At 51.3% G+C, this 23524-nt stretch overlaps 1 protein-coding gene across 4 annotated transcripts in view; it reads left to right on the forward strand.

Moving 5' to 3' along the window:
- ZBTB16 (zinc finger and BTB domain containing 16) overlaps nt 1-23524 on the forward strand; it is an 88019-nt gene that overhangs the window by 2323 nt on the left and 62172 nt on the right. The window contains exons 1-2 of one of the 4 annotated variants that reach the window (XM_031599864.2): nt 14257-14392; nt 14959-16272. In XM_031599864.2, the coding sequence (XP_031455724.1) occupies nt 15029-16272 (1244 nt within the window). In that variant the 5' untranslated portion in view covers nt 14257-14392; nt 14959-15028. Of the gene's footprint in view, nt 1-14256; nt 14393-14954; nt 16273-23524 lie in introns of those variants that run through there. The other 3 variants (XM_090123624.1, XM_031599863.2, XM_031599865.2) reach the window with 3 other exon arrangements.

Here is a 23524-nt window from a genome sequence, read left to right on the forward strand (position 1 = left end):
TTTCTACTATGGAATCATGGAATGGTTTGGGTTGGAAGGGAGCCTCAAAGGCCGCCTGGTGCCTCCCTGCAGTGCACAGGGACACCCACAGCTCCAGCAGTGCTCACAGCCCCTCCAGCCTGACCTTGGCTGTCTGCAGGGACGGGGCACCACCGCCTCTCTGGGCAACCTGTGCCAGTGCCTCACCGCCCTCAGTGCCAAACCTTCTTCCTCATCTCCAGCCTCAACCTCCCCTTATAGTTTGAAACAGCTTTCCCTTGTCCCATCACAACAGACCCTGCTAAAATATCTGTCCTTTCTTACAGCCCCTCTTCACACTGCCTATTTCTGTGAAAATTCCAGGGATTTGCTATGCTTGAAATTCCTGCTGTCCCATAGACAACCACCTCAAAGTAACCCATTCCTCTGAGCCCCCCCTGGGTAGCATTGCTAAAATCAGCTCTCCTGGACTCGGTGCTCCCTGCCTGCTGGCTGCCTGGGCCCTGCTTCCCCACGCGGGAGGGCTGGGGCTGGCAGGTATCACATTATCAGATGGTTTATGGCCCCATTTGCCGGTGTTGAGATCTGCTACCAAGCCTCCAAATGTCAAAGCTAGGAGCGGGGATGCAGACAATGAGAACAGGTGGGCTGTGTGCATCTCTGGGGTCTCACTAATTTGCAGGGATTCACGGGGAATAAATTAATGATGGCAGTGGATACCAAGTGCTATTCTGGGTGCAGGTGATGGAGCAATTCCCTTCTGGCAGAGGAGAGGGAGACCTGTCATGATCAGGCTGCCTTTATTTCATTGTCTGAGCTAGCCTTAAAGATATCCTGCATTCTGCATTGACTTTGCTCTTGCTTGGGGTTTTGGAAGCAGTGGCAAATCTTGTCTTAAAATAATGAGGCTCTCTGTTAATTGCACTGGGCTGCCTGTGTGTGGTACGAGCACACCTCTCCCATAGGAGATCCAAAGGTTTCCCCAAGCCCTGTGAAGCCTGGGAGTGTTCAGGGTTTGTCACAAGCACACCTGAAACAACCTCGTGAGTGGGTTTGTTCCAACCAGGAAAGAGGACCAGAGACATGAGAAGGTATGGATGGAAAGGTGAAGCACCAAAATGCTTCAGAAAAAGGGAAAACAGAGCGACAATGTGCAATTAATAAGGTGTAAAACAAATTGCTGTTACCTATGGTGATGTATCTACATGGTTTCCATTTTGTGTGTGCTGTTTTTATAGGATTCCTGAGTTAGCCTTTGGTGAAGTAATATCGTATTTTGGACATCCAGTTAGGATTTTCCCATAGTAGCAATGCTACAGGGATTATATTTTCAGTTTGTGACTCGTCTGGGAGGGGAAAGGTTAATGAACACCTGCTGTGTTACTGTTACATTCATTAAACTCGCTTAGAAATTCCACTGCCACATTTGTACTCCAGGCAATGTCAGGTCTCCCCCCCTGCAAGAACAGGGGCTTTAAATCTTTTTGCTCCCGAGGAAAATAAATGCACGTATATGAGCAAAGTTTGGGGTCCGCATGCTGCAACAAGGCTCCAATTCAGCGTGTGAAAAGGAGAGTGGCTGTTTTATTAATTACCAGCCTGCCTGTGATTATCACGGCCGTATTTATGGTGGGACTGGCCGGCTCCATAACAAGGCAGTGCTGTGTCCCCGCTGTGGTTCTGGAGCCCCTCTGGATCAATGCTCAGTAACTGGTAGGTGAATGTATGATACGCGTTGCAACTGCTTGTAATTATTATTATTTTTTTTTTCATTTTACAATCCAGATTTTGCGGCTTATTTAAAGCTGCAAATGGCCATTAAGGATATCGGTGAGTAAAGTCACTTGGGTGATTACATTAATTATTAACTCAGAGATCTGAGCCTATAAATGGGGCTGCAGGGAGCCCGGCGGCGCGTGCCGCTGCGTGGAGGGACTGCAGGCTCTTTGCAGTGCTGCCTGTAGGAAGCAGTCTGGCTCCAGGCAAACCCACGATGGGACAGAGCAGGACTCTGAGCGATGCTGCCAAGTGCACGTGGTGCACCCTCGGGTGGGAAGGCTGGCAGCGGGGGAAGCTGCACACCAAAGGGGTGCCATGGCACAGAGAAGGCTGTGATTTTTTTTTTTTTTTTTTTTTTGTAGCTGGTTACCAGCTAGGAGAAGGGAAATGCAGTGCATGGAGAGACCTGCACATCCTGGGGGACACCTGGCTGGGCAGCAGCCAGGTACCCATCATTGCTTTGGGCTTGGGTAGGAAGGGGGTGGTTGGGCACGCATCCTTCTGCAGTCCTTGTATTGCAATATTGGGTGGGCATGGGACGTGTGCCCGTGTGTGCAGCGTGCAGGGAACGGGCACAGATGGCAGGGACATAAATGACACCATCTCGTTACTGTAGTAGTTTGGCTGTAATTCCTAACAGACATTTATTGGACGCAGCCTTCCCTTTTCCAGAGACTGTGACTCCTTGGGCACGGGGAATTGTGATGAGAAAGGTAGAAAGAGAAACCCGATGTTAATAATGAGAGCGGTGCCCAAAACCCCATCCATTCCTCTCCTCCAATTTTCTCCTGTGACAATTTATAGGTTAGTTTGATGCTTGAATAGCTGTGTCTCTCTAGTAATATGTATTCTCCGTAAGTATTCCCCGCTGTGGCATATCCTAAGAGAACTCCATCAAATAATTATCTTCCCTTTTATTTATTCACAGTCTTTTCACTCGATCTGCATCACTATAAAATATTCCAATGGTTTCCTCTTAGCACAGAGCTTTCCTGAGATTGTAAAGTGTATTTATGTACAGTATTAAATCCACACTCTGCGACTCTTTATCTTGGCACTCTCCTCATTGGATGCTACGGTTGGGCGCTGGCCCCAGCCACCTTCTGCCTCTGCAGCAATGCCTTGCTCCAGCAGCAGCATGCTCAGTTTGCATTGCTTGCCCAAAGCCCACAAATGCAGGGAGGGTTTTGCATTTCTCAGTGCAGCTGCTGGCAGCTCTGAGCTCATGCAAGGTGCTGGCGTTGCCTGGAGCCCAAGGGGAAAGCTGCTATTCCCACTGCTGCTTGGTGGGAGCAAGAACAAGCAGTATTCAATTGCTGGGATCAGCACAGGACCAGTGTACCTGCTCTGCTTGTTTTCTGCTAGGGCTTGGCTATGCTGAAGCAGGAGGGGGGTTGGCTTCATGGCATCTGTTCAGCACAGAGCAGGTCTTGCCTGGAGGACTGCAGCCCTCCTGAGTGAGCATTCCATAACCCTCTGTATCTTCATGTGGGCTTTCACGTACTTTGTGCCAACCTGAACAGAGAATATTTGGTGTTCTGGACTTCAGTTGGCTTCTTTACAAAGCCCTTGTGCAAGGTGGCAGGGATGGTGACTGTGCAACAGAGCGTGCATGGCCAGCATTTTGGCAATTGCCAGTCCTCCTCTGTGGGCATGGTGCCTATCTAAAGGTTTTCTGGGTAGAAAGATTTCACATTAAAATGTGATCCCATGCAATCCCAGGGAGATGTTCAAGGCCAGGCTGGATGTGGCTCTGGGCAACCTGATCTAGTGCTTAATTGAGCAGTTGGCAGCCCTGCCCTCAGCTCAGGGGTTGGAACTGAATGATTTTTGAGGTCCCTTCCAACTCAAGGCATTTTGTGTTTCTAAGATTCTGTTGCTCAGAGTTCCTCCATTCTCCAGGGCTGAGGAAGCCAAAAATAAAGCAAAACTCCACTTGCAAGTTTCCTTGTGCTCTTCTTGCAAAGCTGGGGAGTGCTTCACAGAGGAGCTCCCAGGCAGATGCAGCACCTGTGCTTTGTGCCACTTCTGGCTGCTGTGATTTGATGGCAGCAGTTAATAAGTTGGTGACAGCATAAAGTAGCAGTGACTGTCCATAATCATGGCTTTGACTCCCTGCTTTGCTGGCAGTCAGCTCGACTGGTGCACAGAGAGGCTTTAAAAGGCTCCTTCCCAGAAGAGCGAGATGCAGGGAGAGAAACTGTCCTGATGATGACCATAATGCTTACAGTCATTTGTGTCCAGTACATCTTGAAGTGGCTTCCTATCAAATGGAAAGGAGAGTTCCCCAGCAAGGGTTAACTGAGTGTATAAAATTGATTGCGATTTTAGTAATTCAGTATAATCACAGTCTACCAGCAGGTTGCTTTTCCAGCAGGAGGGTTTGGAATTATTTTCTGGAGTTTGCAATATAGAACTTAAATTAAGCCTCAGAAGTCAGAGGAGCTCTGCTGCATCTCTAATGTGGTGCTAAATTCTCAGCAGCACATTCTCTGTATTAAAGCCTTTGCTAGCAATTAGGTTCATTAACTATCACAATACCTTATTTATTACTCGGCATGCCATATGGTTTCCCAGCTAAAGAATGGCACCCATTCTAGCACAGACCATTTGGCATCATAAAAATGTTAACAAATAATGTTATGGCTCTCAAGGGCAAAAGGGCTCACTGGGTTGCAGGTCTGAACGGCAGGAGAGAATATGAAAACATTTTTCTTCTATAGCAAAATAAAGAATTCCTCAAGACAGAAGTATTCAAAGAATATAATGCTCACATAACGCAAATGGGAGTTTTATACATGCCCATAATGGTTCTGTCAATATTTGCAGTAGGCTGTGCTCTCACTCATTTCTTTTCCTTTCCCCACTTTTCTCCTCCCTCTGAGCACCAACAGTTTTGGGAGGAACGATGGAGGAGGACCCATACAGTCCCTGGTGCAGGCTGGGTGCTGCTTGGATGCATCCAGGAGTTCAGTGCTTCTTGGCAAAGGTCTGCCTCAGCCTTCTGTTTCTCCTCCTGGAGAACCGTGGCAGCTTTGCCTCATTTTGATGAGGAAAAAGAGTAAATTGTCAGTTCTGGCAAAAGCAGAAGGCTGTCTTAGAAGTGTTTGATTTTTGCAGTCTATCTTCTGTTCCCTTGTTGTTCATCCCCTCCTCATCATATTTCAGCTTCCTGGGGGTTAAGTATGTGGGTGATCTCTTGGCTTATCCATGGCCAAGCACCTGCCAGAAGAACAGATTTATTGCAGCTTGAGGTCCAATCTTACATATCTTGGGCAGTGTTGGAACCACTCTTCAGGTGGCATCTTCAGCTCTTGGAGGTTGCAGCTGATGGTTGAGATTTGCTCTTTGTTACAATCCGAGCTTCATCCTTGTGAAAACAGTTCAGGGCACTGCATCAGAGGTCTGTGGATGCTGGCACGTTTATGCAACGTGGATTTTTATACTGCAAGGGGTGAAGTTATGCCAGTGGAAAGAACAATCGATAGTGGAACATGGAGTGAGGTGTTCTGACTCTAGAAAGAGTACAAACTCAGTCTTGGAGTTGTTCAGTGGGCTTGGGAGAAGAACAAGATGGGTGTTACACAGCATACAGCCCCACTTGGGTCCTGTTTCCAGCAGTATTAGGAGGTGGGGATGGCAGTGAAGCTGACAGCCTTGAGTTGGCTCATCTCAAATGCTGTGGGGCAAACAAGTAGGCAAGAACATATAACATGATTATGATGAAATGCAAATTAAAGAAGCGTGATGATGACAACACAGATGAAATCAGACTTTCTGGTTCCATACGATCCACGTGAGCCTCTGTAACCCACCTGACACCATCCCATGGGTGGAGGCAGATGTGGTCACCTCTGACCTCTTGAGCAATGCTGGTGGAGGAGTTTACCTTCTGGCCAATGTAGCACCACTTCATGTCTGAAAGAAGGCCAGTTTTTTTAGGGTGCCCATCAGGCTTTATGTCCTTTATTGCAACCTGTGGTATGCAGTAGAGCCAAGTGTACCAACCTTGGCCTTCCCCCCCATCTGCACAAGGCAGAGCCATCCCTTCCAGGTGCTGGGCTGGAGCAGTACCTGTCTCTGACACATGGTGGAGGGTCAGAACTCTGCTCTGCAGCATTTGCTGATGGCAGGAAGAATTGCTTTTCTGTATCCCATTTCCAAAACTTTGAGCCATTCCTTTGCCCCTGACATCTGATCCACAAGCAGGGTTAAGCTCTCTGCACACTCAGAACCTTTCCCCTAGATGGTCATTTTAAAATTCCCTTTCTGCCAACCTCAGTGCCCCTTTTAGAGGCAGCAAATCCCACAGTCATTGAGAACATGCTGTCCCCACTGGCTGGGCTCTGGCCAACCCCTGTTGCATTGGCAAAGGTTAACCATGCTTGGCCAACCTGTGAAGAAGGCAATCCTGCAGCCCTGGTGGAGAGTTAGGGAGGTGGTGGTGATGCCTTCTGAAATACCTATAAAATGAGAGTTTAGTGTTCTGCATTATTCATGCTAAACTATTCGCTTTCAGGTTTTTCAAATTTTTCTTTATTCCATTTCACACTTCTTAGAGGTAATTACTTTTTTTTTTTTTTTTGTGAGAGCTGTGATTATTTTTTTTCCCCTCTGGTTACCTTGAAGGGGATGTTTTAATGATGGGTCCCTTTAAGGGTCTCTGGGTTGGAGCCCCAGCCAGGGCCACGTTCCCATTTTCCAGCTGGCACTGGGTGCAACTGGAACTTCTTACTGGGACTTATGTAAGATGGAATAGGGATGAAATTCTGATCCCTTTGTGGTGGAATTGGGATTTTCTGTGTTGTGAATGAAACATCTGATGCACCAGGAATGGAGGTGGAGAAGCTCATTAGTGAGGAACAGCCAGCTGGGATTGAGAAGTTCCTTTAGAGGAATCTGGGCTGCTTGCAGCCCCTGTGATGGCCATGGGCTGCCTTGCTATTCCAACCCATCCGCATCTTCAGCTGCTTGCAGCAATGCTTTGGAACCTCTGGCCCCCAGCAAATTGCTCTTATCCAGGAGCAGCTTTGCAACACTGTTTGCTTCCATTCTTCAGAGACTGAGGGGGCCCTCCCAGCAGGGAGTGTTTTTTGGGAGAGCACAGCCAACCTTCCTTCTGCGTGCACAGCACGATGGCTGAGGGTGCTGCAGCACCTCTGACACAAGTGCTGCAGAGAGCGATGGGGAATGCATCTCCCAACCTTCACAAGGGGTTCATAAATATCTCTCAAAAAGGGTCGTTTGCAAACTGTGTTGATGCGCAAATGTTATCTGAGGCTTTGGTCACTTAGGAATTTTTGGGTAGATAAGATACTGAGGTTTTATTGCGTCTCCTGGCAATTATTAAGGAAATAAAATCAGTTAATATCTAACCTTGAACTGAAGACTCTAACGTTTGGCTTCAGGCTTTGTCCTGCCCCATTTGTAAGACCTGGAGTTGTATAAATTTTAGAGTGGTCTTAGGAATGATTAAAGTAATGAACAGGAGTTTTGTTGGAGGTGGGGATACCTTCATTACGCAGCCAGAACATCTTAGATTTCTAAAATGCTTCTGTGTGATTCAACCACTCCTGATGCAAGGAAGAAAACAAGGAGGAGCCCTTCTGACAGAAGTTTCCCCAGCTGTGTAGGCATTGAGTGGGAATCTTCAGCATTTGGATATGTTAAGAAAAGGGGTGAAAAAGGCTTCCATAAGCGTGGGCTTTTGTTTGCACTGTCAGAAATGGCAGCGTGCCCTGCACGCATGCTGGCATGCACACACAGGCAGATATCGCTTTGGAAAGGGGAACAGATGAGTCATGCAGCTGGAAATGGGATACGGAGCTTTGCCCTTGATAGAGGAAAGATGAAATTCAGGGTAAAGGTGTCTACTTGGTGGCCAGGATCCAATATTTGGCTTGCTCTCATAGCATGAAACTGAGCAAATCACCTCAATACCTGCTCACCGCTTTCCATAGGATGGCCAAACGCTGTTGGTATTCCTGAGCCAGTTCCAAAAGTGAGATCTAACCTCCCAAGTCTGAGGCTCTTGAAAATTGTACTATTTAAAGGCGGTCAGGGCTCTAAGTCATGTTAATGGTATGTTAATCTTGTGCTCAGAACAGCATGTGATAGATCCCTAACCAACCTGAGCCTGGCCATGATCCTTACAGAACAAACATCCCCTTAGGGTTGCTGTCCTAAGGCAGGATCCTGTACTGTGTTCCTGGGGACACAAATGATGCCTGGCTTGAATTAATTCTAAGGAGAACCGAAAGTCATGCTGAGGTTAGGGAGATAGAAGAGAAGCAGGATGGAAGGTGTGGAACAAACCTTATTAGACCATCAAATATTTCCAGGGCCGGAGTGAGCCAACCCAGCAGTGCTGTGATGGGGCTCCAGTGTCGATTCTGCTGTATTTTAAGTGTTTTTTTTTTTCCAGGGTGAACTTTACCAAGCAGGCGTGCAGCGTACGACTGGGGCTGACATTTAAAGCCCTGGCACATCTTCCTCCTGGTCCCATGCAGGATGTCAAACATTTTAGGTTAAGAGAAGGAGAAAAGAGGAAAAACAATTACGCAGTGCACTGAACAAAGCCAGCCCCCCCCCCCCCCCCCCCCCACTTGCTTATTAAGACTTCAAAAAGTTGCTGCTTCTGGACCGAGCAATCTCGAATCCACACAAAGGGTAAGGCTAAAAATAGGTACTGTACAGATGATTAGGTCATAGCCTGCTAGAGGGAGACATTTTATTTAATTACTAACCAGGCTACGCGTTGATGGGTGGGTGGGGGGGGGGGGGGGGGGAATACATAAACACACCAGTTCAAAGCCCGGCTGCTTGCTTTGCAGCGCTGTAAAGTTGGTGCTCCTTCGCTGAGTCACTGTGGATAAATTCCCTTTTGTGTCGGGGGATTTAGCGGAGGAATGCGGGAAGGCTGGGCTGGACTGCCACCGTCCTGAGTCACAGCTCACAATGATCCTCGCAGTATTTGCAGGCTTAGGGCCATAAGCCACTAATTAGCCCTATTGTCTTACAGGCTTCACAGTATAAATAACCTGGACAAAGTGGGGTGGGGGGACTCCAGGAATGGAAATGTGCGAGCTGAGGAAATGATCGTGTACATGGAAAAGGGGCAAATGGCAGTTTCTCTTCTTTCATTGGGATTTTGGATCTTAAAGCCCATCACGCACAGTTCAAGAGGGGAATCAATCCCAGTGCTGTGCTGTGATGGCATCACCTTGCTCCCAGTGTGGCCATAGGGGCCCAATGGCAGCAACAAGAGCCTGGCACTGAGTGACATCACTCTGACTCAGAGAGATGCTTAAAGCAGCAACGTTGGGCAGAAACGTGAGTTTTACTGTGCCATGCTTATTGTTGAGCTGCAGTGCTCCTTAAAGCAGCCCTTTTAGAAAGAAGAAATGGCGATTTGGTCAGCCTGACTGCTGGTTGTGCACCACTGTGTGTGTGTGTGTGTGTGTGTGTGTGTGTGTGTGTGTGTGTGTGCAACAGCCCCACTCAGGTGTGTGAAGCTGCATGGCGATGCTGTGGTGGTCAGGTGGGTGATGCAGTTATCTGTACCTCTTGCCCTGCCTCCTGCATATGCTGATCTGTTTGCATGATGCCATCCCTCTCAGAGCCAGCATGCGTAAGGAGAAGCACAGGGAAAGGGTGATGGTCTGTTATATTCCCATTACCTGGAGCAAATCTGCCAGTGGTGCTGGGTTGCTGCACTGCTCTGACATGGATTGTAAGGCAGATAACTTTCAGCAAAGTGCAGAAGCGTCCCCTGTGCAGCGGCAGCAGGCAGGGCTGCACCCCCTGCCTCACGCCAGACCCCCCAAACCAGCTGCATCCTCTCAGTGACTCTCAGGTTCCCTTTGTGCCACCACTTGCAGCACAATAAAAGGACTGTTCACCGCTCCCCAGTGCAGCCACAATGCGCCCGGGTCCGATATCTGAACGGCTCAGATGGATCCTTGTGCTAATCAATGGGTTTCACAGGAAGCTTAACGCGCCGTGGCTGCATGCTGAGCAGCCTTCCAGGGGCCCACGGCAGTTTGTTTCCCTCCTCCTCACAAACAGCTCTGTCTATGTATTTTTCTTAAAGTCTAACACATTTAATCATCTTTTCATGAGCTGTCAGCTCGTCTCGCATGCAGAAGCAGAGCTGTACCCTATCTCAGAGCAGTGCTAACATGCCTGACAGCGTGCTGCAGTGCTCCTGCATGCACTGCTCTCGTGTGTGCACAGGAGTGTGGATGCTACAAGTCCTTCAAAGTATGGAGGAATACCTAAAACGAGTTTTCAACTTAAAGGAAAGCTGTGCATTTTTTTTTTAAGTTCAAACATCTCAGTTTGCAGTTCATCCCTCCCTGCCTAAATGCTGAGCAATATTTGGAATCTTTGTCCCACTGTTTCATAGCTCAGTGAGATAGGGAAACCCTCCAAAAGCCAATGGAAGCAAAACCAGTCATAGAGAAACTGACAGGTTGTGGATGAGGAAAGTCAGCACATCCTTACCCTGTGTGCAACTCAGGTGGGCAGCAGCTGTGCTCCAAGTAATCATAGAATGGCGTGGATTGAAAAGGAGCACAATGCTCATCTGATTCCAACCTCCTATGTGCAGATCACCAACCAGCAGCGCAGGCTGCCCAGAGCTACATCCAGCCTGGCCTTGAATGCTTCCAGGGATGGGGCATCCACAATCTCCTTGGGCAACCTGTTCCAGTGCCTCACCACCCTCTGTGTGTAATGGGAGAAAGAAGTAAGGCAGGGGGATGCCGAGGTGAGTGGAGCTGCAGAGGTTCAGCTTGTGTTGCCTCTATGGCTTTTATTGTCTGGTTAGTAAGAGAAATAGGAGATGTTGCACTGTATCTGTCTCTGGGATGCGAAGTTGGAGATAAGGAGTCTGTGCTCCATGGCTCCATGCGTTGCTCCATGGCTGCAAAGGACACTTCCCCAGTGCTGGAGGAGACAGAGCAGCTGTCTGAGTGAGGGTTTGGGGTGTCAGAGTGGAGCCAGCTGGAGGGGAGCCCTGCAGCCTCTGCTTTTCTGAACATCCCAAACAAGGATGCTTTTCCACTTTTTATTGGCATTTTGGAGCCTTCTAACAGGAGGTGGTTGGAGACTCTGGGTCGTTCTGGTGCAGCTCCTGGGGAGGATAGCTGTGTTCTGCGTGGTCTGTTTGTGTGAAGACCTTCCAGAGAAATCATGGAAGTCTCACGAGTTTAATGCCAGAGGTTAATAATAATCACAATAGGCAGCACATCATTGCCTCTGTATCTGGTTGAGAGATTTACAACTTAAACTCGTGGCAGAGGAAGAAATTGCCTCAATCACTTGGAGTAATGGCACATGGAGAGCCACTTGGGCGTGACTGCTATTTAACACAAGAACCCAGCTTGGCTTCATTTAGCGTGCTGGTTCCTTTCTAATAAACATGTTACACTACAAGGTGGGGATTAAGTTGAAAAAAGTAAATAAATTGGAAACTGATGGGGAGAGATGGGAGCGAAATGGAACATCCTGGGGGGGTGTGATGGCCGATTAACTCTCATGCTGGGGTGCTGGGAACAGCCCTGCAGGCCAACACTGGGGCTTTCTGTGTTGGGGTTTGGTGTTTTGGGGGTGGGAGGGGGATGCAGGTGTGGGTTTTTTCTTAGCATTTCCTCTGTGTAGCATGTGGAGGCCATTGGTTGGAGAGAATGAGGTGTTGCTTAAGGTCATGGGTGAGAGATTTGGGCTTTTTTATGTATTTTATGATCAGTCCACCTCCTTGCTAGCAAGGACTCTTCCTGCTCAATGCATGCAGGTGAGTGGAGCAGTCAGAGTGGGGAAGGAAGCAGCATAAATCCCCCTAAAAATTTGTTGTAATTTGCTTGCATGGTTTAGCTAGCCATTGTTTTGTGTGTGTGTGTGTGTGTGTGTGTACATACAGGTGTGGGCAGAAGGGTGGTGGAAAGCATTGCAGAGCACCTGGGCAGTGTGTGAGGAGGTGATGGAGCAGCAAGGCACGAGTCTGCCCTGGCCATGTGGCACACGGGCTGCAGCTGTCACTGGATGCTCTGTACAAAAAGGATGAGTGGAGCTGCCTGACTGACTCATCCTGTCCCTGAAACAGCCCCGGTGAGCAGGGCGAGTCAGCAGCACCCTGTGTGCTGACAGAGCAATGGGGTGGGGGGAGAGCCCTGAGCTGTGGTTTGGGAAGGACGAGGGGTTTTCAGCGTTTGCTTTTGTTCAGGGCACTGCGAAGCAGAAATCCCCAAGAGAAGGGGGTTGCTTTTGGGTTTTGGTTGACAAATGCAAACTGTGGAAAGGTGTTCTGATGAGCTGTCTGAGCAGCTCTTGTGTGCTGCTTCGTCTTTCAGCTCTAAGCAGAACAGGCTCCAAATTCAAACCCTGAGCTTTCCATGGAGGTCTCTAAAGCACCAGGGTGCTGTATTTAGAGAGAGCTTTTCCCAAGCATGGGGCATGAAGATGGAAGGGACAGATGAGCTCAGTCCCCATGGGGCCCAACTGCTGCTCCACTCTTGGTTTTAACCCCAGTTCAGCAAATATCAGCATTCTGGAGAGAGGCTCCTCACTTTTGGGGTGGTTGTGCAGAGCCTACAGGCGTGCTATTGCAATGCAGGTGGCAAAATTAACGCACGAGCCCAGCTGCTGGGAGTGCATCTGCCTTCCTGCTACTTCAGCCCATGGTCCATAAGGGCTTTGGTTCTCCCTCCAGCCTGGGAACCACTGCAGCACAGTATGAGGTGTACCAGTACCTACAGTGCACCTGCAGCCTGGAGAAGAGTGGGATTTCTGCTCCTAGGACTGACAGTCCAGAGCCTTTGTGGGAGAAAACAGGAGCTGTAGGAAGCAAGTCTCTTAAACAACCCAATAGCTTTTACTATGTATATTAAAAAAAAAAAAAAGCAACAAAAAGTGCAATGCTCCAGTTCACTGGGAGGACTGGGGGGTTAATTTTCAGGATGCTGCATGGGAATTTAGCCGTGGGATTTCCATTATTGCTAATGGGACTCATGCAGCTTAATTTCATGCGAGCTACACTAAAAACATACCCCTAACTGTCTTTAAAATTTCAGCCCTGAAATCGAGCCTTTTAAAAGTTAGAGGAGGGTAAACAAACACCTGAAACCACACCATCTTTGCTATTTTCCTCCTTTCAGTCAGTTTCAGTGGAGGGGGAGGGAAGGCAGGCAGTCGTAAGCAATTAAGAAAGAAAAAACATATTGCTCTCATACTGGCTGCCTGCATTCTGAACTTCAGCTTTCTGCCAATTGAAAGGGCAGAGTTACAACCCCTGAAAAATTGGGGTGGCTGATGCCTTATCCTTATCCTGAAGCGTTGCACTGCGAATGCTGCATCACAATATGTATCTAATAACCCCAGCACCACTGCCTCCATCGTGGGTCCTCGGTTATTAGGCCGTTCTTGTTAAATGACTGCTATCATCTGGTCCCAAAGTACATTAAATCCCATTATAATTATGAACACACTTCCCTATAACGTTCTCCTTAGATTACATTTGCACTGCTTTACCCCAAGGGGATTTTTGTACTAATGCCGTCCTTATTTGTTATTTTAGCTGACAGGGCCGGGCTGCAGGCAGTGCTGGCAGCAGCGATCTGTGCTCCCCTGTCCCTGCAGGTCCCCGATGTGGGCACTGCCGGTGTGTGCTGTGCCAACATCCCCCAGCGCTGCGGGTTCCTATTTCTGTGCTCGGCGCGGGCTCGTTGGCTTTTCGTGCTTCCTATCCGAACTCAGCGCCGCTCGGGGAAGGGGTTCGGACAATCGCAGCTTTACCAAAGCTACGTGCGTGTAGCGTGACGTTCCGCTTTCCAGCCGAAAGCTGGCGTCGGGCCCCTAACTTGGATTTTGGTGACCGTCCCTACCGCTTCCGTTCGATCGCCGCGGGCTCTTAGAGCCGGGCCACGGCTCGGTTCCCCGGGAGCGCTTTTGTTCCGAGCTGGGGGGGGTCCCGGCGGGTGGGTGGGTGCGTGCCCGACCCGCGGGGCCGTCGGGGGGCGGGCAGCCCCCGCCCGTATCGCGGCGTCGGGAGCGCGGCGGCTCGGCGGGGCGGGCGGGGGGCAGCGGTACGGGGCAGCCCCCGCGGTCGGGCGCCGCTCGCCGCCGCCGGCTCCGGTTCATTGGCTCCTCGCGGCCGCCGGCTCCTCCATGTTTGTTGTTGGCAGCGGCCGGCGGAGCCAAGCGCTGTCCAGCAGCCGACGCTCGCCCGCCCCAGCCCCGCTCTCGAGCCCCGGAGCCGCCGCCGGGCGCTGGGGCGGACCCGAGGCGCGCCGCAAGGTGCCCCCGCGGGGTCGGGAGGGAACGGGGGCCGCGGCCCCGAGGGAGCGGGCGGAGCGCGGGCGGAGTGCAGGCGGCGGCGCTGCCCGCGGAGCGGCGCACGCGGGGCCGCGCAGGATGCGCGGGGCCCCCGTCGGGGCGGGCCGGGGCGGGGCCGGGGGGGCGGCGGCGCCAGCAGTCAAGATGGTGCGGGCGGCGGCGTCGGGGGTGGGGGCGGCCTGACGTGGGCGCGGGGCGGCCCGTGGGCCGGCGCCGCGGTGATTTGCTGCGCGGCGCGGCGAGCGGCGGCGGCGGCGATGAGAGCGGGCAGTGCGAACTGCCGGAGCAGCCGCCGGCCGCCGTGAGTGCGGGCAGCGGGCGGGCGGGCGCGGGGCTGCCGTCCTCTTCTTCTTCCTTCTCGTCCTTCTCCTCCTCCTTTCCCCCCTCCTCGGCCCCGCAGCGATGCACGGTTGCGGCTCAGCGGGCTCTCCGCTGCCTCTGGGCGCGGGGCTGTGCCGAGCGCGGCGGCTCTGGCTCTGCACCTGATGAGCGCTGCGCCGGGTCCGAGCCCTGCGGGCGGGACGGGGCGGCCGCCGCTGCCTGCCGCTGCCGTGCCGTGCCGTGCCCAGCTGGGCGTGCTCGCCGGCTCCGCGCACCGGGCGATGCGCGGCGATGCGCTCCCACCGCTGCCTCTCTCCTCCCCGAGCAGCACCCGGCGGGACCGCGGTTCTCAGCGCGCCGGAGCGCTGCGGATGCCGGCCCCGAGCCGAGCGCACAAACTTTTCAGAGCATCGTGACTCGCCGCCGAGCTCCGGCTAACCACCCTCTCCTTCTCTCCTCCCCCCGTCCCTCCTCTTTTTTTTTTTTTTTTTTTTTTTTTTTTTTTTCCTCCTCTTCCCCCCCTCTGTCTTTTGTTTTCGCAGATAGTCGGCACACAAAGCTAGTCCCAGATTTGAGCGACGGTAAGGCACCCTAATGAGTGAACCTCGGGAGCGCTATGGATTTGACTAAGATGGGCATGATACAGCTCCAGAACCCCTGCCACCCCACGGGGCTGCTGCACAAAGCCAACCAGATGCGCCTGGCGGGGACGCTGTGCGACGTGGTCATCATGGTGGACAGCCAGGAGTTCCACGCTCACAGGACAGTGTTAGCTTGCACTAGTAAAATGTTTGAGATCCTCTTCCACCGCAACAGTCAGCATTACACCCTGGACTTCCTTTCACCAAAGACTTTCCAGCAGATTCTGGAGTATGCTTACACAGCCACCCTCCAGGCAAAGGTTGAAGACTTGGATGACCTGCTCTATGCAGCTGAGATCCTAGAAATAGAGTATCTAGAAGAGCAGTGCCTGAAGATCTTGGAGACCATCCAGGCATCTGATGACAACGATGCCGAAGTCACCATGACGGATGGAGGTGCCGATGAAGAGGAGGACAGGAAATCGAGGTACATCAAGGGGCTCTTCATCTCCAAGCATTCCAGCGAGGAGAGCGGCTACGCCAGCACAGCTGGGCAGAGCGGACCGGGCACTATGGTGGAGCAGAGCCCCTCGGTCTCCACATCCTTTGGCCTCTCCGCCATGAGCCCCACCAAGGCAGCAGTGGACAGCCTGATGAGCATTGGGCAGTCACTGCTGCAGGGTGCCCTGCAGCACAACGTCCCCGAGGAGCCGCACGCTGCCGGCCGCCACCCCGGCCCCAGCGAAGTCAAAACCGAAGTGATGCAGGTGGAAGATGCCTCCAGCCACGAGAGCCCACGGCCGGCGGAGTCAGGTGCTTCCAGCGGGGAGAAATCTGATGACAAGAGCAAGGAAGACCCCGGCACCCCGACCCGCAGTAGTGTTATCACAAGTGCCCGCGAACTGCACTACGTCCGCGATGAGAGCGCAGAGCAGCCTCCCGAGGCCGCCCAGGGGATGCTGGTGGGGCCGGAGCAGTCTGCAGCTGCAAGCGAGAAGCCTTTGGGTGTCTACTCCGTGCTCCCCAACCACAAAAGTGACTCTGTGCTCAGCATGCCGCCCTCCATGACATCCACTCTTCACATGCAGCCAGCCCTGGCCGTGTCCATGGACTTCAGCGCTTACGGAGGGCTCCTGCCCCAGGGCTTTATTCAGAGGGAGCTGTTCAGTAAGCTTGGGGAGTTGGCAGCCGGCATGAAAACGGAGGGCAGAGCCGTGGGCGAGCAGTGCAGTGTGTGTGGGGCAGAGCTCCCAGACAACGAGACCGTCGAACAGCACCGGTGAGTCCTTGCTGTGTCCGGCTCCACGCACGCCTTCGGTTGCTTGTTTTGCTGTTGCCGAGGTGTTTTCCTCTGTTTATTGTCGTATTTTGCTCTCAAAGCGAATGTGATGCTTGGGCATGATCTTGGTAGTGGGTTTTGATTTCTGACTGGGTTGTGCTAAGAGCTTAGCATCAAATCCATGCTGCGAGCCCAAAATTGGGATGTGGAGCAGCGTGCGCTCTGCCAGCCTCGCACAGAGGGAGAACTGCCTTAACTTTCTCAAGGCTGGCAGCTGTGCCAGAAGCTTCCTTTCAGTGAGTGTTGGGTGGGGTGCATAGCCCAGAGGAGGCTCAAGGTGTTGTAGGTGTTTCTTGCTAGCACAAACCCCACTGGTTTTCCTGGCTGCTGTCTGCAGGGCTCCATACGGTCACTGCCATTTGAGTTTAGGGATCTGTGCTGCAGATCCCGTGCTCTGCAGATCCTCCCACCCTGTGCTGAGCCCCTGACCCCGGTGTGAGTGCCCAGTGCTCTGCAGGGTTTGTTTCTGCAGGGGAGATAGAGACCTGCTGCATGCTCTTACCCTACTGCACGGATGACGTTTGGGATTGCTGCGCTGCACGGCTTGCCGCTCCTGTAGTTTAACACCAGCTTGGTGGTGTTGCTCAGTCGCACGGTTTATGAAATATTTGCACTTTGCCCAAAGTCACATGCAGGTCAGGCTGGGATTGCTTTATCACCAGGTCCAGCTTTTACCCTCCGGAGGGGGCAGCTGTGGGTGGGTGTGCTCCGGGGCACGGAGCTCGGTGCCTGTGGGGCTGTGTGCTGGCTGCTCTCGGTGTGTGCTGCTATCAGATACATGCTGCTATCAGATACACACTGCCAGAGTTCCTCGCATTGTCTCCAAAGTGCCCAAACTGAGCATCATCTCCAAATATTAATGAATCAACAAGTTAATTAGTCCCAATGCGCACAGCGTCGTGCACGCACAGGAACGGTGCGGGTGCTGCTAGCAGGAGCTGCCCCAGCCCGTGTGGCCGTGCAGGTGACCCCCGTGGGAACAGCAGCTGCTGCATCTCTGGTGCTGCAGCGTTCAGCCCTGCGGAGCTCCGTGAGCTGGTGGTGCTTCGCGGCTCTCCGTGCCGTGCTGACAGCCATCCCCCTGCCCCAGAGGGTCCCTCTCGCTTTGTGCACCCGTGCAGCAGGGTTCTGCTTTGTTCCCCTGCATTGTAAGTGGGAGAGCTGGGGTTTGTGTGCGTGCGTGCGAGGGGCAGATGATGCCTGCCCAAAGCTTTTCGCTCGGACGAGGATCCAGCCGTGCTTGCCGTAGGGTGATGCAGGCTGAACGTCACCAAGGGAGAGCTGCAGTGAATGCTCAGTGAGAATTTTAACGTGGCTTATGCCACTCTCCCCAGCATCTTCCCTTCTCCCTGAACGCAGAGCAGTGACCAATGCTGGAACCGGTTCATAATCCTGATCTTGTGCCAAGGCTGCTGCTGCTGTGTTCTGCTGAGGTTTGGGGCTGATCTAACACACAGTAGAGCAGCTAAAAACACAGCCCCAGAAGGTTGGTTTGAGGCAGTGCTGAACTTGGTGCACTCCTATTTTGAGGCCATGGCTGTGTGCAGTCACAGCGTGCTGGTAAACTTTTCAGAGTGAGCCAAATCCTTTGAGCCGTTTTTAAACTGATTTGTAAGATGGTCTGTGTTGAAAGGTGTTGGGCAACAGTCAAATGAACTTTAAAAGAGGAGAAAAAAAAAAAATCGAAATCCAAGGCAGTTTGTGCGTAGACAAGGTTTCATGTGGCTTTTTTATAGTGTTTGCTTTCTGATACGTGGTGAAAATTACCATTTCGAGAGGATTTGTGGGATCCCATTGTATTTATGGAGCTGTTAAACAGCATCCACGCTACGCTGGGATCTATAACTCTCTGCTGGAGCAGTTGTGCAGGTGGTGGCAGCTGCACCGTGCTGCTGCTTTGCTCCCAGGGTGTGCCGAGTGACAGCGGTGTCACCACGGAGCCACTGCTTTAGGTGACCTCTTTCTGCTGGGTGCCTGTTGGTGTGGTTTTGCTTTTAACCCCTGGGCACAGAGAAGCAGCCCTGTCCCCAGCTGTGTTGCAGGCTGGAGTTGGATGCCCGCTGCTCTGTTTCCTGCTGGATGAGTGCTGGGCTGCCCATCCGTTTGTTCCAGTCCCGTGCTTTCAAGGTGTTGGATTGATGGGCAGATGCAGCACTTCCAGAGCTGTTGGCACTGCCTGAGCTCTTGGTTTGGTGGCTTTTGTGTGCTGGAGTCCCAGTAGGGAGAGGAGAGAACCAAAGTGCTCTGCACGGAGAGCACTTAATGAGCCAAGAGCATCCCAACATGTACAGTGTCTGTTTATGTTACGTGAGTGACTACATATGGTGTGTGTGTTTGTTTACACACACACACTCCTAGATGCGTATAAATATATATGTTTAGAGTCTGAGAACCTTCTGAGCATTGCTCCTGCCTTCACTAGTATGGGAAATACGTGCACATGGGGGGAGAAAAAAGAGCATGGTGCTTCCCCCAGGCCCTGGAGGGGCTGTGGTTTGGGTGTTCTGCTCAGAGAGCACCCAGGGGTGCAGGTCCCCATTGGGTCCCCAATCCCCGAGGAGCAGCCCCACAGCCACCCTGTGCTTCTTGGATGGCTGTCGGCTGCTTTGCAATCCGTTTTCCTTGTTGACCAAGCTTATGATTTTGACTAATTGAGTGCGTATTGAGTTGGTGACTCTTGATTTTTTTTTTTTCTTTTTGTTCTTTTTTTTTTTTTTTTTTTTATAAAAGATTTCCTTCTAGGATCAACAAAGTTCAAACTTAATCTAATGTTAGTATTGATTGCCACTTCTAATTGCAGACCAAAAAGCTGTAGTTCAGTGGCCCTTTTCCGGTTTGTTTGTATGAAGAAAAATCTCCGCTTCTGCAGGGCTGTGCTGAGCTGCTGCCTGAATCTGGGGCAGTTTGTCATTGTGAGGTTAAATGCATTCAGAGTTTATAAAATGAGTGTTTCATATATATATATATTTCACATCGAAAGCAGCAGAGAAAGCTGTCAGGGGGAGATGTGATTCAGTGATGACCGTGAGTGGCACAGTTCTCCCTTTTTCCTTCGGTGCATCATCCTTCCCCTCTGCAGGGAAAGGGCTTGAAAGGCAGAGCATCCAACCCCACAGTATGGTCCTGCGGGGTGACCCCGAGCAGTGCTGTGTGCTGGCAGCGTTGTCCTCATGTCCCTCTGTGACATGGAGATGCCCAGCTGGAAAATGAAAGTTCTTTGTGCCAGTGTTGTCTAAGGCAAATCATAACCAGCACTGCAAATCCCGTTGGTGGTGTTTTGGTTGGAAGGTGCCTGCTCCTCTGCCCCTAAATCCGTGTTAGTGCACACCTTGGGAAACCTCTCTTCAAATTCCCACATCTGATTTTTGCACGGGTTGGAAGGTGCCACAATTGAGCTTGCTCTGGTGGATGATTTTAAGGTTAGGTTTGCCTTGTCGCCTTGAACCCCAAACCTTTGCTCTATTTCTGCTTACGCGGCACAGAGGAGCAGCAGATCTGCTTGCCCACTGCCTTGCCAATTGGGCTCTGCTGGCTCCCCAAAACACACGAGCCTCTCCATGCGATCCCTGCGCTCCTTGATGCGGTGCAGCGAAGTGGAACAAACCGCGGGTCCCTAACAAAGACCCGTGTTTGAATGGACCCATTGGCTGCTGCTTGTCACTGCGTGCACTGGGACACCTCCAGCAGCTCTGTCTGCATGGAGCAGCGGTGCCGAAGCAAATCTTAAGTGGCCGCGTAGGGAAATATTGCTGCTTTTGGCTCTTTGCTTGCCAACCTCACCTCCATTTGTCTTCGAGTGGATTAGCTGAGCATTGTAATACTAATGCCATTAGGCACGTTGGCACCGCTCAACATGTCACAGTGAGAAACAGATGCAGTATACCATTAAAGCAATAAACGTGATAAATCAGATCCCAAGTGCTTTGTGAGATGTTATTAGTGTTAATTTTGGTAGCCGGGTACAGTAGTTATTTTTTATTTCATTTTAAGCATTCGGCGATTTATGTTCCGCTGAAGTCGGCTGCAATCGAAACTTTAAAAAAAGAAAGAGAAAGGGGGGTGGGGGGAAAGAAAAGGAATAAATAACAAAAAGGCAGCCCCCAAACTCTGCCCGTGATTATTTCCAGAGTTCGAAGACAACTTGGCAGCTCTTGTTTCTCGCTGATGGGCCTTATTAGTGGCACCTGGCATCATAACCGCCTAATGGAAACCAGCGTTCCCCCACTGCGTGGCCGCTGACAAGTAGCTCTGTCAGAGCAGGGCTGCCATGCGAGGAAGCTCTTATTAGCTTTATGGGCAGGGGGACCTGCCCTGCTCAGGAAATGAATGTTGCAGCCGAGGTCCGCGGCGCTGACCCCGAGCGTGTAACCTGTGAGTGCCAGCCGAGACCCCGCGCAGGATGCTTGGGATTTCGGGCTTTCTCTGGTTCTTGTCATAAGGAAAGAGGGAATACGTTGTGGTATGTTGCAGCCTTGAACTTTTGATTTATTCGGTGGGGGACTTAACCATTTCCATGCAGCGCTTGGAGCACGGAGGGGGAAGCGGCTCTCGTTGGCTTCGGCGCTGTGCGGCCGATTATCGCGCATCTTGTTGGTGGATGGCAGCGCCTCTGCAAGCAGAGCTCTGCAGCTGCCCTCAGAAAACACCACGTTGTTTTTTTTCCCCTTGCCCAGCAATGGGCAGCAGCTCTCCTGGCTGGTGTGGCAGCACCTGCATGGGGCAGCACACGGCAGCATGCAAGCATTGCAGAGCTTTCGCTTCTTGTTATCATTCGCAAAGCGCTGTTTGTTAAAATGGCATTTATTGGCTGCACGGAGGATCCCTCTCGCAGGGAATGCACTGTTTCAGGGTGACACCAGCAAATCTTTTTTGTTGTTGGGTTTTTTTTTCCTCTCAATGTATGGAAATGCTGCGAGAAGCACAGGTTTGTAGCAGGCTCTCTGTGCAGCCTTCTGTGCCGTGCCGCGATGTTGCCCGTTCCCTAACACTGCTGCCCATATCTGCATGGTAAGAAGATCTGTGTTTTCTTTTTTGCTCATAATTAGCATGAATTTTCTTTTTACTTTTCCCCCCTCTCCCCTTGACAGCTTCAAGAGAGACTTTAAATGAGTAATTACTAAATATTTCCCGGCAGCCAAACACGGGGCCATGGCATCTCCTGTTGCAAAAGTGAAAAATATTTCTGTTTGCAGTTAATTTTAGTGGCAGGCAGATCATGTTAACTGGGTGTAATTGCTTCCAGATATGGCAGAGGGTTTTGTGTGTTAGGATGAAGGGTCTGGTAAGTGCTCACTTCCTGTGTAAATTAGCCTATTCCATTCATTCTTTCTTTCTGGGCAGCCCTGGATTGTGTCATTCTTCTTGCAATTTTTTTTTTCCCTCTCCGGCCTGGTGTTAGGCAGCTAAGTGCTTTATAGTGGGTTTAATTCTTCGTTTGGCATCACCTTAGCAGCGAGGCGGTGTCCAGATGCTCGGGATGGGGTCTGTCCCTTCTCCTTTCCTTTGCAACAAAGCGCCGTCCCGCTGCCCTGCATGGCTTTGGGCATCTGTTGCATTTTTGGGGTTGCATGGCCCAAGAGTTTGCACTCCATGGGATGGCTCTACTTTGCTCAGCTCTACGGCGGTTTGTTTGAAGGACACACGTGGCCGGTTGTGTTGTCTGCCCAGAGATTTGCTTCCTCTCTGGCTACGGTGAAGATTAGGAATTGAGAAATGTCCGTGCAGTGGGCTCCCAGAGCGTGGCACGTAGCAGAAATTAAGACAGAAGAGATTTGTGTCATCCGAGGAACAGAGAGAGCTTTCTGCATCGTTGCGATGAGTCAATGCAAATAAGGCAGTGGGGAAGGTTGGGGACCACGAATTTGGGCTCAAAGAGCTCGAGGACTTTCCGTCCCTTCGTGACACCGATTTCTGTTCTAAGCCCTCAGCCTGATCGTAAAGCACTGCTGGGGGGCACACAGAAGTGCCGCCTCGTTATTGGCTCCAGATAATTCTTTATCTGCACCGCAGTGATTCTGAAACAGCCGTTATCATTTTGGAGCACCAGTTTGCACTGGCAGCGTTTCGGATCACTTCCGCAGCTCATGTGCACAGATACCTTTACAGGGATAACAGCTGCTGCTTGACCACCAGTTGTTCACGGATAAAGGTGGTTTTTTTCCTTCATTCCGTCCGTTTTCCAACCGAAGGGAGGTGCTGGGGCACTTTGCTCTGCACCCACTCCTATTTGGGGTGGTAGGACCGATGGTGTTCGTGCTCTGGATGGCAGCCAGTGCAGCCTCCATCATTTTCACTGTCGTGTTCTTAACTGATTTTAAGTAGATTACGGCTGGATACGTGCCCCACTGTGCTAGCTGAGTTTTCCATTGGCTTTTGTAATCTTGTCGCTGTTTTTGTTGGCATGTTGTTTAATAAACAAGCTGGCAATATGTAATTTAGGAAATATTTCTCTATTGAAGCAAGAGGGGCATAATTCAGTTGCAACTCAAGTTGCTTGTGGTAAATCCCTGCTGAATGCACGGCCGTGTTACCTGTGTCAGCACAGGGGTGGTGGTTATCTGAGTGCATCAGTGAGCTGATCACCCCGTGCTCTGCTCACAGGGGTTGGTGTGGGGTACCCACATGGTGCCCAGGGCTGGGGGGGGCTCAGGGTGCACATCCAGCAGCACACAGAGGGGACGTGGTGCTGTGCCGTGGTAGGAACCTCTGTGGGTGACCTATAAAGCAGTCAGAAATGGAACAAGTGGAAAAAAAAAAAAAGAAAAGAAACTAAAAAAGCCCGAAACCCCAAACACCAGAGCATTTCCATTACCTGCTTACCAAGAAGGACGGAAAGAGAAGAAATAAGCTGGAGCCAGTGTTTGCTTTTAAAGTCATTTCTCTGGTCATTTTTAGGCATGTGATGTAATTCAGCTTTTGTCTGTATGTGTATCTGTGTAAGCATATCTCTATGTGTGTGTGTGTGTATATCTATACACCCATCTATGTGTGTATATATATATACATATATGTGTGTGTATTTATGCACACACATGCAAAACTACAGAACCATTGCTTAGCATTTGATCTGGTTTTAAGGTCTGTGTTGACGTACTGTACAACACACTCACTCTCCTTGCAGGTTCAAAGTGATTTTGTGCCACCAGCTTTGGGGACAGCGTGCTGGCAGTGAGCTCAGTGCACTTTGCCCTCT

The sequence above is a fragment of the Phasianus colchicus genome, chromosome 23, assembly GCF_987193195.1.
Source record: "Phasianus colchicus chromosome 23, bPhaCol1.hap1.1, whole genome shotgun sequence".
Taxonomy (NCBI): Eukaryota; Metazoa; Chordata; class Aves; order Galliformes; family Phasianidae; genus Phasianus; species Phasianus colchicus.